The sequence below is a fragment of the Malaclemys terrapin genome, chromosome 1, assembly GCF_027887155.1.
Source record: "Malaclemys terrapin pileata isolate rMalTer1 chromosome 1, rMalTer1.hap1, whole genome shotgun sequence".
Classification (NCBI taxonomy): Eukaryota; Metazoa; Chordata; order Testudines; family Emydidae; genus Malaclemys; species Malaclemys terrapin.
The window spans coordinates 231040428-231054286 of record NC_071505.1 but is presented as its reverse complement, the minus strand read 5'-3'; the positions used below and the strand labels follow the sequence as shown (position 1 = coordinate 231054286).

General features: G+C 47.6%; 1 protein-coding gene across 1 annotated transcript in view; it reads right to left on the bottom strand.

Moving 5' to 3' along the window:
• TUBGCP5 (tubulin gamma complex associated protein 5) overlaps positions 1–5976 on the bottom strand; it is a 48488-nt gene extending 42512 nt beyond the window's left edge. The window contains exons 1-3 of the mRNA XM_054008973.1: positions 5779–5976; positions 3217–3270; positions 3024–3132 (exon numbers count right to left, since the gene is read on the bottom strand). Coding sequence (XP_053864948.1) covers positions 3024–3132; positions 3217–3270; positions 5779–5939 — 324 coding nt within the window. The 5' untranslated portion in view covers positions 5940–5976. The remainder of the gene's footprint in view (positions 1–3023; positions 3133–3216; positions 3271–5778) is intronic.
• Positions 5977–13859: the final 7883 nt, after the last annotated feature.

Genomic DNA, 13859 nt, shown 5'->3' with positions numbered 1-13859 from the left:
CTGTGTGTTGCTGTTGCTTCAGGCAGTGCCCCCAGCAGCTCCCATTGGCCGCAGTTCCCCAGCCTGCCCTGCCCCTGGTGCGCGTTGGGCTGGAGTCCTCCCCCCGGAACTTCTCCTGCACCCCCTGGGAACAGGAAGGGGGCAGAACTGCAGTGGGGATTTCGGGGAAGGGGTTGGAATGGGGGCGGGGCCTCATGGAAGGGGTGGAGTGGGGCGGGGCCGATGGCAGCAGGGGAGGGAGGTGTCAGTAATGCGGCCCTCGGGCCAATGTACTAGTCCTCATGTGGCCCTCATGGTCATTTGAGTTTGAGACCCCTGGACTAGATGACCTCCTGAGGTCCCTTCCAACCCTGATATTCTATGATATTTTGACCTTTTTAATTTAAAAAATAGTGTTTAAAAGCTGTTTCAGGGCTAGAAGGAAACCATGCACTCCTATTAAAGTCATAAAGTTTATGGCCAGAAGATACCACTGGACCATTTAGTTTGACCTCCTATGCATCACAGGCCACCAGTACCACCCAGTTATCTGCACAATAAACCCAACAACTACAATTAGACCGAAATACTACAATCCTCAGGAGACTAAACTATTGTGTGCCGCAGGCAAAGAATAGGAGGGAAAAAATATTATAATCAAATTAGTAGAAAAGCAGCCTGATACTCATCAGGCTATACTACAATATCATAGTCCTTTTTAAGACTAACACCATTCTCCTTACAAGGATCTGCCAAAGTACTTTATTTACAGAATCATCTTTGAGATGGACAAGTTCCACAGAGCCAGGCAGCAAGACACCCAAGTTCACTCATCAACAGGAGCAACTGCTAAAGGTCACCACAATTACCTTATACAACACTGCTGAGTGCTAAATACAACCTGACATTTCTGAGCATGTAGACTGGCTCACGCTTTATTCACAAAAAACAACATAGCTAAAAGTACATATAGGTTGAAAATCTCCGGGGGGGCGGGGAGGGGAAGTATAGCAATTCAGGGTGCATTTGCATTGCTACTGTATAGTTCCTGTTTCCCACATTAAGAAATCTAAACCAGTCCAAAGAAAGGTCACAGTTCAGTTAAATTAGAAATGAAGTTAAGGTTCTAAGCATGGGCATTAGGAAATAGAACACTCAGCCCTACTAAATAGTATGACATCATAGAGTGCCTCTACCCAGCTCAAGGGCCTGCATTTCACAACAGCAGCAGCTTTCAGTCTTCAAAGATCAACTAGAACAGGTTCAGAACAACCACACTGGAACCAAAGTGACATGGTCCAAGTGAGAGCACATTTTTCTGTGACGGGTTGGATCACAGAAACCCCCTTGGGAGCTGCCACCAGATGTGCAAAGACTACTCCTGCTTCTGTTTTCCCTGCCAGCTCAGGACTCCAGCACCCTGTCTTGCTGAGCCAGACACTCCCGTCTGGCTCCAGACACAGACCCAGGGTCTGAATCACTTGTCCCAAAGCTGCAAGTTTACCTGAAAACAGCTCGCAGTAGCGTGCTTGTCTTTAGCACTCAGATGCCCAACTCCCAATGGGGTCTAAACCCAGATAAATCCGTTTTACCCTGCATAAAGTTTATGCAGGGCAAACTCATAAATTGTTCGCCCTCTATAACACTGATAGAGAGATATGCACAGTTGTTTGCTCCCCCAGGTATTAATACATACTCTGAGTAAATTAGTAAATAGAAAGTGATTGTATTAAATACAGACAGTAGGATTTAAGTGGTTCAAAGTAGTAACAGACAGAACAAAGTAAGTCACCAAGCAAAATAAAATAAAATGCGCAAATCTATGCCTAATCAAACTAAATACAGATAATCTCACCCTCAGAGATGTTTCAGTAAGTTTTTCTCAGACTGGACACCTTCCAGGCCTGGGCACAATTCTTTCCCCTGGTGCAGCTCTTGTTGCAGCTCAGGTGGTAGCTAGGGGATTCTTCATGATGGCTTCTCCCTCTCTCTGTTCTCTTCCCCCCTTTATATATCTTTTGCATAAGGCGGGAACTCTTTGTCTCTCTGGTTTTCCACCCCCCCTCACTGGAAAAGCACCAGGTTAAAGATGGATTCCAGTTCAGGTGACATGATCACATGTCCCTGCAAGACTTCATTACTCACTTGCCAGCACACACATATACAGGAAGACTCACAGGTAACTACAGCCATCTGCAGACAATAGGAGTCATCAAGATTCCAAACCATCATTAATGGTCCACACTTTACACAATTACAATAGGCCCTCAGAGTTACATTTTATATTTCTAGTTTTAGATACAAGAGTGGTACATTTATACAAATCAGATGATCATACTCAGTAGATTATAAGCTTTGTAATGATACCTTACAAGAGACCTTTTGCATGAGGCATATCCCAGTTACTTACATTCACTTATTACCGTATTTTCTCTAAAACTATCCCAGTTACATTATATTGACTTATTATCAAGTTTTTATAAAACCATATAGACTGCACAACATCACAGCCTCTACCCAGCTCAAGGGCCTGCATTTCACAACAGCAGCAGCTTTCAGTCTTCAAAGATCAACTAGAACAGGTTCAGAACAACCACACTGGAACCAAAGTGACATGGTCCAAGTGAGAGCACAGAGTTTTAATCCAGCAGAAGCCCTAAACTGATCTGGAACTCAACACAGTTTTCCAACTGAAAACTATGAAATCCTGTTTTCTTAAGATGAACGGCTAGATTCCCTGTCCTATCAAAAATGTTCATGCAACACAGAATGTGGAGCTCTATGCCTCTTATCTGCAACGTTAATGATATAATTTAAGCCATGAAAAGCGCACCCAGAGACTATGGTGATGGATGCCCAATAAATACATATTTTAATAATAGGGAGTCGGTAGGTTATAATTTTAAAAATCAGCTCACAGAATAGCAATATGTAGCTTATTAGTAATGTAACTCATTTGTACTTTCGGGTCTAAATCTGTTACAAAGTGACCAGCATCAGGATAAATGCAAAGAAATTAGAACAAAGAAGAAAATTTTACACACCTTTGTTTCTTCAGTGCTTGGAAGTGGTGAGTTCAGAAACTTTTCTATTAGTCTTTTCCAGCTTGCAGCTTTACTGAGGTCTGAATGAACAATCAGCTTTTCATAAATTCTGATTTAAAAATAAATAAATCTTATCAATGAATGCTTCAAATGAACAGAATGAATCAACAGAGTAAAAATAAGACAAACTTACCCCTCTATTGTCCTCTCTACTTTGTGACTGCTTACATCAAGAAACCGATGAAATCTAGATGAGAAATTAAAACAGAATACAGTTTTTGCATTGTGCAAGGAAATGTTTGGGAAAAAAACCTATAGCAGGGATCGGCAACCTTTGGCACGTGGCCTATCAGGGAAATCCACTGGCAGGCTCGGACAGTTTGTTTACCTGCAGCAACACCAGCAACAGTCAAGAGGCTGGAGGAAAGGTAGAGTAGCACCCATCCGTACTATTCACATTACACATGCTAAACAGGAGGCTCTGAGGTGGGCAGCGAGCAAGAGAAAGCAGAGATCCACAAACAGAATCTAGGAACAGTATCCTATTAAGAATACTACCACTCTTCCCAGCAGCTGGTGATGATGGGTTGGGCTTCTTACCAGGGGCATTGTACCTAAACCATGTTGATGCATCCCTCTGTCACATTATGTTTTATTTTTGCCTCAGTCTAGTAGATGTTTGATAACTATTTGAAGAGACTTATTATTTGAGCAGATAAACAAGTACTGTGCTTGCAATCTGGATCTGCAATGCACTGCTAATGCTTACTTAAAAATATTAGATTTACACAAACAGTAAGAAGCCTCACTTGTAAACATCTACACTACACAGCAGTTGCTACATGACAAACATTCTGGCAGGTATCATCTATTTTGATGTCATATAAATAATGGCAACTGTTAACTTTTAAATAAGCCCATTAAATTGTTTCTCAAATCATTACCACCAAAGACATTATCACAATAACTGCCTATCAGTTTGGTAATGAACATATTGTAAGAAGTGCATATGTAAGATAAAACGTTAACTCAGGGGTAGCCAACCTGAGCTTGATAAGGATAGATTATCTTGATACATTGCCAAAGAGCCACGGTAATAAGTCAGCAGCCCCTCATCAGCTCCCCCTGCCCCCACTCCCATCGCCTCCCACCCACCCATCAGCACCTCTCCCTCCCTCCCCACACCTCACGATCAGCTATTCTGTGGCATGCAAGAGGCTTTGGGGGGAGAAGAGCAAGGGCACAGCAGGCTCAGAGGAGGGGGCGGGAAGGGGTGGAGTGAGGGCAGGGCCTGTGGCAGAGCCAGGGGTTGAGCAGTGAGCACCCCCCAGCACATTGGAAAGTTGGCGCCTGTAGCTCCAGCCCCGGAGTCGGTGCCTATACAAGGAGCCGCATATTAACTTCTGAAGAGCCGCATGTGGCTCCGGAGCCACAGGCTGGCCACCCGAGTTAACTTCCGTACAGTCCCAAAAAAGCTGAATGAATTTTAAGTTTCAATCCATAGCTATGTATGATTACTATGTTTTTTATCCTTAAAACACATATCTACTTCATTAGACAGAAAGTAGACTCATAGTAATGTTCCTAGCAACTCTGAGACTTTATTTTTTTAGAAGTCTACTCCCCATTGATGTTTAGAGGATCTTTTCAACAAGGGAGAAAATGACATGCTCCAAATTCTACAAGGATTTAGGCATGTGCTTAACTTTATGCACTGTATGTACTCCCAGTGACTTCAAATGGAGCTACTCAGTGCATTAAATTAAGCACATGCACACATCTTTGCAGAAGCAAGGACTAGTTGACAATAGGGGGGAAAAGAGTGAAACTGACTACATAAAAGTGCTGTCAATTGGGGTGGTGTGGGGGGAATCCCTGTTAAGATTACAATAATTTGAAGAGATTACATGCCATTTGTAACAATTTGTAAAACACTTCAGATGGAAGAGTTGACTATGACCTTATAATTTTTTAAGATTACAGATTAATAAAGATTATGTTGAACTCATTTCACATGCATTAAGGTCAAAAGCATATCTGTCTTTTGGAGAGAAATGTACACTTATTGAGGCAGATCTTGACTTTTTTTGTGTGTGACATTGCTCAATTTGAAATATTTGCTCATTTCAATAGCTGTTATTCCCTCTCTTCCCTAACGTGATGCCTTGAACATCATGTTGAGTATTCTATCCAAAATTACTAAAAAGCAGCTTATTTTATGCCAACAGACTAATACTGTAACACAGCGGACAGCAAGAGATTTATAGCTGCCTGGACAGCAGCCATTGTTCCTCTGATAAGCACCTGTAACTAAGTCCCTAATGGTAATGCTGAGCCCGGATCTTTTTAATGGAGAAAATGCTGATGTTTTCACTGGCATGTGCCATGTTGCAGCAGACAGCGGTTACTTATTGGGCTGTCAGGAGAGCCAGTGTCACACGAACATCTGGCCAGGTAAGTGTGTGACAGTGTGTGCGTGTAAGGCTGCAGCTCAGACAGGCCTGGCCAGGGTGTGTGTGACAGACAGGGTGTGTGTGTGTGTGTGTGTGGGGCTGCAGCTCAGACAGGCCTGACACGTGCCAGTGTGTGAAGGCGGGAGCGTAGGCGCGTTGGAACCGCCCCCACCTCCCCGGGCGGCCGCAGCCTGAGTGACCCGGGGCCGGCCAGGGGCCCGCAGACAGGGCAGGCCGCACGCACAGCGCACTGAGGGAAGCCGCCCCGGGGGCAGCGAGACCCGGAGCGCGCGGCCCCTGACCTGAAGTTGGACCAGGCGAAGATCAGCGCCGTCTGGAAGCGGCCGCCGGGCACCTCGCCGCCCTGCGCCTCGCGGAGGCCGGTCAGGCGCCGAATCAGCGCCCGGACGTCGCGGTCCTGCTCCTGCTCCAGGGGGCTCCAGCGCGCGGGCTGAGCGGCCATTGCCCGAGAGCGAGCGAGCGAGCGAGCGAACACACACGCGCACTTGGGGGGAGGGGGGAAGAGGCGGCGGCGGCGGCGCGCCTGAACCGCCTCACTTTGTTTCTGTCACCGCCGCGCTGCCCGGCAGCTCGTCTCGCGGCACTTTCCCTCCTACTCTCACGAGATTCCCCAGCGTCGTAAAACCCAGCCGATTCTAAAGGAAGGGCTGCGGCGCTGGAGCTGCGCGCATGCGCGAGTTGGAAGTGTTCTATAAGTAGAAAGCAGGCGCTGGTAGGTGGGGTTAAGTATCATGTGACTCTGTAGCCGTAATTGGTCACAGTGCTGGGCTGAGGGTTCTGTCTCTACCTTATCCCAGCCAAGGGGAGCGGGGACAGAGAGCAGGCCTGAGAATTGGGAGACCCAGCTTCTGGCTCCATTGCAAGTGCTCCTGTGTGACCTTGAGCATGTGCCTCACCCTCTCTCTGTCTCCCCAGCCACCTTTCCCGTGGGGGCAGTGACAGGGAGCTGGCCTTGAGCCTCTGCTGCAAGGAGCTGGGTTGGATCAGTTCAAAGTATTGTTATTGTGAATAACAAACATAAGTAAGAGCTGGGTGGCAGCTTGCTCCATTTTGCATATAGCAAATGGCCTGTATTTCAAGCTTCTGTTCGCTTGTAAGGCCCCAGTCCTACAATGCATTGCATGTGGGCTGGCCCCTGTGCTGGAATGGAGCTCCATTGACTTCAACAGGCTCCATGCAGCCCAGGGCTCAACCTATGCACAACATTGCAGGACTGGGGCCTATGCAGTTTGGGGCAGGGCTATCTCTGTTTAGGCATTGGATGGACCCAAGCATACAATACGTGCTGAAATAACACCAAGTAATAAGTAGAAACTGCTGTGAGGCAAAATTAAAGGTAAAAAACAAACATATATAAGCTTTTATAAGCACTACTAATGTGATTTAAGTTTCCTGGGGGGTTGTTTTATTTTTTTGTAGAGGCAAGAAAAGTGGTAAAAGACTAAGGAATCTCGGTTTACACAGTTCCTTTGCACACATCTTGAGTTTCAATTTAGGCTTCTTAACCTTAGTGCAGTGGTCCCTTCCCCAAACTTGTCCATGCCCACCCAAATCCCAGAGCCAGGGCTGGGAGCTGGGCCACGGTTTGGTGGGAAATGCAGGCAGGGTAAGAGGACCAAGAGTGGGGCCACAGCTGGGCTGGAGCCAGGAGCTGGGAGCAGAGCCCCAGGCACAGGATCAGCAGTCGGGGGCCTGGCCAGCGTCTGAGGACAGCAGCTGGGGTGTGGGGCTGGCAGCTGGGGCTCTGGGCGGACCTGGGTGGTGCTCCCTCCCTGCCCCCCATCAGGGCTGGACCAGGCCCCAGCCATGTTCCCCCACCGAATGTTCCTCTGTGCCCCCCTAGAGGGTGCACCCTACAGTTTGGGGACCTCTGCCTTAGTGTGATGGGGTCCACTCACTGCTGGTGGCACCTTCTCCTGGCCAACCTGAGGATTATCTCTGTTAGGCGTTGCACCCTTCTCTGGCCGTGTCCTCTCCCATCCTGTCTTGCCCTGCAGCCCCTCTCACTCCAGGAACTGCAGGCTCCTCTTTGCGACTCAGCCCTCCGGCCAGGTCACCATACATGTTCCCCTTTCAGGAGTGGGGAAACAAAGTCTTTCAAGGACAAACTGTCCCATCCAGTCTGCTGTCCTCTGCTTGGCCTATGCCACAGCCCCAGTGGCTCATTGAGGAACCTGGGTCTGCCCTCCGGGTTCCAGATCAGGGGCCCTCCAGTGAGCAGCTAAAGCCTGCACTGTCCAATCTTGCTGCTTTTCCCCTGAGCCTTTTTATACCTTCCTGGCTTCCCCCTCTCTGGGTTCACCAGCCTCCCAACTCTCAGGTAGTAACCATGGACTACCCTCTCAGAGGTTCTCAAACTGGGGAGCATGAGAAGCTTTAGGGGAAAAAAACTGTGCACATTCAGAACTGGGGGCTGCTAGAGAGCAGCAGCTGCTGGCTGGGTGCCCAGCTCTGAAACCAGCAGCATTGCCAGCAGCAGCACAGAAGTAAGGGTGGCAATACCATACTATGCCACCCTTACTTCTGCACTGCTGCTGGCGGCTACATGGCCTTCAGAGCTGGGTACCTGGCCAGCAGCTGCCACTCTCTGTTCTGCCTTCAGAGCTGGGCAGCCGGAGAGCACAGATACAAAGAAGGGGGGTATGATCAAATAAGTTTGAGAACCACTGCTGTAGCCCCTAAGGTATCTCCCTTCTCCCATGGAGTGACTGCAGCCCCCTTCTGTTCTCTGTTCCTGGGATTTTGCAGGCCCCTCCTATTCCTGGCTAGCTGAACTTCATTTAATCAACCCCTGCAGCCTGGTTCCTCCTCCAGGTGCAGCCCGGGGAGTTAATTGGCCTACCTGGCCACCTTAACCCCTTCCAGTCCTGTGTGCTGTGGACACCCCATCACACTTAGGAACAAGATCAATCCTAAGCATAACCCAGATGAACAACTGCCTGATGCCCAGCTCTTTGAATAACTTTAGTAACTCATTTTCCTAATAAACCCCACCTATCACTTGAACCAGAGGACAAGGAATGCAAACCACAATTTCATGCTGAATTGTTAAGTCCAACCTGTACAGACATGGGATCACCTTAAATATGCCCCATTTCAATGATTCCTAAATAAATGCTTATAGATTTTACATATCTTTACTGTTTTTCTTACAGTTCATATCAGTTCAAACCTTCATTGCAGATGCACAGCTGTATGTTTGTAATGTTTGGAAAAGTTCCAACATAAAATCATTTCAGATTTCTGCAGTTGTTTCATTTTTAGTTCAGGAAAGAAACAAATTGTCTATGTGCAGTACATGGAAACAATATTTTAAGAGAATGGGTAAAACATCTTGTCTATGTAAAGGTTGTCTATGTAAAGGTTAGTAATCACACAAGCAGCCCTGTCAACAAAAGCAACAGGACGATCATAACAGGAAGGAGATAATGTGATAACATTCTACTACAGGTTTCAGAGTAGCAGCCGTGTTAGTCTGTATCCGCAAAAAGAACAGGAGTACTTGTGGCACCGTAGAGACTAACAAATTTATTTGAGCATAAGCTTTTGTGGGCTACAGCCCACTTCATCAGATGGTTATGGCTACTTCCACCTTTTCATGTTCTCTGTATGTATATATATTTCTTACTATATGTTCCATTCTATGCATCTGATGAGGTGGGCTGTAGCCCACAAAAGCTTATGCTCAAATAAATTTGTTAGTCTCTTAGGAGCCACAAGTACTCCTATTCTACTACAGTAACTTTCGCAGCACATCATTTTGATGTTTTAGGAGTGACCTTTTTTCACTATTAGAGGTTGATCTAAGTTTGCAGATGACACTAAACTGGGAGGCATGGTAGATACGCTGGAGGGTAGGGATAGGATACAGAGGGGCCTAGACAAATTAGAGGATTGGGCCAAAAGAAATCTGATGAGGTTCAACAAGGACAAATGCAGAGTCCTGCACTTAGGACGGAAGAATCCCATGCACTGCTACAGACTAGGGACCGAATGGCTAGGCAGGAGTTCTGCAGAAAAGGACCTGTGGGTTACAGTGGACGAGAAGCTGAATATGAGTCGACAGTGTGCCCTTGTTGCCAAGAAGGCTAACGGCATTTTGGGCTTTATAAGTAGGGGCATTGCCAGCAGATCGAAGGATGTGATCATTCCCCTCTATTCGACATTGCTGAGGCCTCATCTGGAGTACTGTGTCCAGTTTTGGGCCACACTACAAGAAGGATGTTGAAAAATTGGAAAGAGTCCAGTGGAGGGCAACAAAAATGATTAGGGGGTTGGAGCACATGATTTATGAGGAGAGGCTGAGGGAACTGGGATTGTTTAGTCTGCAGAAGAGAAGAATGAGGGGGGATTTGATAGCTGCTTTCAACTACCTGAAAGGGGGTTCCAAAGAGAATGGATCTAGACTGTTCTCAGTGGTAGCAAATGACAGAACAAGGAGTAATAGTCTCAAGTTGCAGTGGGGGAGGTTTAGGTTGGATATAACTTTTTCACTAGGCAGGTGGTGAAGCACTGGAATGGGTTACCTAGGGAGGTGGTGGAATCTCCTTTCTTAGAGATTTTTAAGGTCAGGCTTGACAAAGCCCTGGCTGGGATGATTTAGTTGGGGATTGGTCCTGCTTTGAGCAGGGGGTTGGACTAGATGACCTCCTGAGGTCCCTTCCAACTCTGATATTCTATGATTCTATGATGATCTGACAGCTATTGGGAGTATCATGGTGGTCTTTCAGCAATGAAGACATTATGGGACAGTTTCAAAATGGGTTCAATTGACTTCTTTTTTTGTGCCTGGCATTTGCAATCATTTTCACTTAATGCTAGCTGATTGTCTAAATCAGTGACTCTCACCCTTTCCAGACTACTGTACCCCTTTCAGGAATCTGATTAGTCTTGCATACCCCAAGTTTTACCTCCCTTAAAAACTACTTGCTTACAAAATCAGACATAAAAATACTAAAGTGTCACATCACACTATTACTGAAAAATTGCTTTCTCATTTTTAAATATCGTACTTACATTTTAGTGTATAGTATATAGAGTAATATAAACAAGTAATTGTATGAAATTTTAGTTTGCACTGACTTCGCTAGTGCTTTTTTACGTAGTCTGTTGTAAAACTAGGCAAATATCTAGATGAGCTGATGTAACCCATGGAAGACCTCTGCATACCCCCAGGGGTACATGTACTCCTGGTTGAGAACCACTGGTCTAAATAATCATTTTGGGGCACTAATTAGTGATTCAGTAACTGCAGGTCCAATGGAACTGTGACAGGTTCCCCCTGGGGTGCCACTTGGAACTGGGGTACCTCTGAGCCTACCTGACCCACCAGCCCAAGCTCCCTTTAAATTAAGGCAAACCAGCCAAGCCCTCCCTCAGACTTCAGACTGCACTTAACCAGCACACATACAGATAGGGAGACACCCAGTTGCAGGTATACATGCAGATGCTTAGATCACCTCGGCATGGGTAGACTCAGCTAAGGAACTGCCCAATACTCAAGTGCACACCCCCGTCTGGAGTGTAAACCCAGGGAACTGTACAGTGTAAGTTCATAAAATTTGCCCCCTCCCTCAATGTGGAGAGAGATATGCAACAGCTTTCTGCCCCAAGTTATAATTTCCACGCACTGGGGGTGCAGGCTCTGGGCTTGGGGTGTAGGTTCTGGGGTGGGGCCAGAGATTAGGGGTTTGGGGTGTAGGAGGGGGCTGTGGTCTGGGGGCAAGGGTTTCAGAGTGTGGGAAGGGGTTCCAAACTGGGGCAGGGAGTTGGGGTATGGGAGGGGGTACGGGTTCTGGGCTGGGGGTGCAGGCTCTGTGGTGGGGCCAGGGATGAGGGGTTTGGGTGCAGGAGGAGGCTCCAGGCTGGGGCAGGGGGTTGGAGCATGGGAAGGGGTTTGGGATGCAGGCTCCAGGTGGCGCTTATCTCAGGCGGCTCCCAGAAGCTGCCATCATCTCCCTCTGTCTCCTAGGCAGAGGTGCAGCCAGGCAGCTCTGCACACTGCCCCTGCCTGCAGGCGCCACCCCCATAGCTCCCATTGGCCATGGTTCTTGGCCAATGGGAGCTGCAGAGCTGGCACTGGTGGGAGGAGCAGTGTGCAGAGCCCCCATGGCCATTCCTTAAGCTTAGGAGCCAGAGGGAGATGTTGGCAGCTTTTTGGGAGCCATGCGGAGCTGGATAGGCACCTTGCCTGCCCCGCTGCGGGCAGCCATCCAGACTTTTAACGGCCGCCAGGGTCCCTTTTCAACCAGGCGTTCCAGTTGGAAACTGGACACCTGGCAACCCTAGACAGCTATGTGTTATTCTTTGCTGTGTAGACATACCCTAGTGGTCTGGGACCTGGAGTCTTGCAGAGAGGGTGGGGCAAGGCTCCTCTCTCACCCGGCTAGAAAGGCAGTGTTCCCAACCTTTCCTCTACCATAGCACAACTGGATATTTTAACTTATTTTGAGGCACACCACCAAATTGTCTCCAGATGACCTCATGAATATTCATGAGCCAATCCAGAACAGGGCTAGTAAGGTCAAAATCAAAAGAACCGTGGCGGCTGACATTAGATTGCGATCTGTCTTTTGTGCCAGAATTAACATTTTCAGTGGTGGAAACTAACAAACATTAAAGCTAAATATAAGAACTCTGGACAAAAGCATGCTCAGTGAAGAAAGTGACATGCACTTGAGAATAATATTTTTGGATGACAAGCACTTAATAATTAATCATTTCTTCTCATTCCCAAAATAGTCTTCCCAAGTGTGTGTAATTTTCTCCACTGTTTTTAAATGCAATATAATTAATTAAGTCCCACTCAGAGTATTGCCAAGCTCAAGAGATCAAAAAATAAATGTGTCAGACCCCAACAAGTCAGGGAATTGTCCTCCAAAACATGAGGTTATTTACAAAGAGATTATATTGTTTTTTTCATTCTAACGCTTGCTGAACTGCCCCTGCCCATCCCCAGAGAGAGAGAGAGTGTGTGTGTTAATGATGCCCATGCTCCGCAATGTATTTGCCATGAGGATTTTGGCCCCTCTTGCAGGAGTTTTCACCCCCACATCTTTCCATCCCTGCCCAGAAATGAATTCTGCCCCCCAACCTCCAAATCAATCTTGTGCCCCATCCCTCATCAGTTCTGTCCTCACCCTCCACCAGTCCAGCCCCCACCTCACTCAATTCTGCGCCACACAGGCCCCACCAGTTCTGCCCCCATCCCTATCCAGCCCCCACCTCACACCAGTTCTGCCCCCCACCAGTTTGGCCCACCCAGCTTCCCACCCCTCAACTCTGCTTCTCCGGGGTTCTTCGCCCTTCCCTACCCTGTGGGGCTGAAGTGAGGTCCCCACTCCCCTTCCAGGCTTGGGGGTGGCTCCAGGGACTTACATTTTAGCATAGGAGGGAAGGAGCAGAGCCAACCTGTTGCTCACAGGACGGGAGTGGGGAAGGAGAGGGAGATTGAGCTCTGGTTGGCTGTTCTGCCCCTGGAGGAGGCAGGGCAGTGAGGCAGATGACCAATCAGAAGGCAGCTTTCCCCCCTTACTTCATCCTCCCCTGCCTTTACTCCGCAGAATTAAAATTTGCTATCTTAACCTCACTTTGAGGAATGGAATGTGAAACATGCATAATATTTGAGAGGGGCCTCGTCCCGGAGAACAAAAGTACAGAAAGCGATTTGGCTCCAACACTCATTAAAATGCAAGGGAAGGTTTCTTTGTTCTCAAGTGTAGCTTCTCAAAAAATCTGCTGCACACTGATTGGGAAACACTGCAATAAGGAATGAGTTGGGAGAAGGGAGGGGCCAGCATGCTGGTCTCCTCCTACATAGCAGGCAGATGCCTGCAGACACTGGGCATAAGAAAGCTCATGCAGTGTGCAGTCCCTGACTTAGTAAGGAGCAGACACCAGTAGGAGAAGGCAGCCAAATCCTCTGAGCCTAAGGAGTAAGTGGAGCCAGTGGAGGGAAATAAATTGCAACCCAGCACCAGGAAGAGAGCTGGCAACTCCTGATAAGGAGGTGGATAATAATTGTTTGAATTACCTGCCACCAGGAGGAGAGCTGGGCCTATGGCCATATGGAGAAGATACACAGAAAGAAATTGCCACCCAGCTCCAGGAAGCAAGATAGGTGATAATAATTGTTTGAACTACTCAGATCCAGGAGGAGAACTGGGGCTCCTGCCATGAGGAGGATTTAAAGACTGAGAGAAAATGAGGGGACTGGGCACTGAATGTAAAGGGCACACTTCAAAGTAACTCTGAGAGCTAGAAGTATCTTTTATTTATTTGGGACTTTTTGTAGGATTATTGTAATAACCAAGTGTGGTGGGGTGGCTGCCCCACGCCCGGAGAGTGTGGGCTGCGGCAGGCC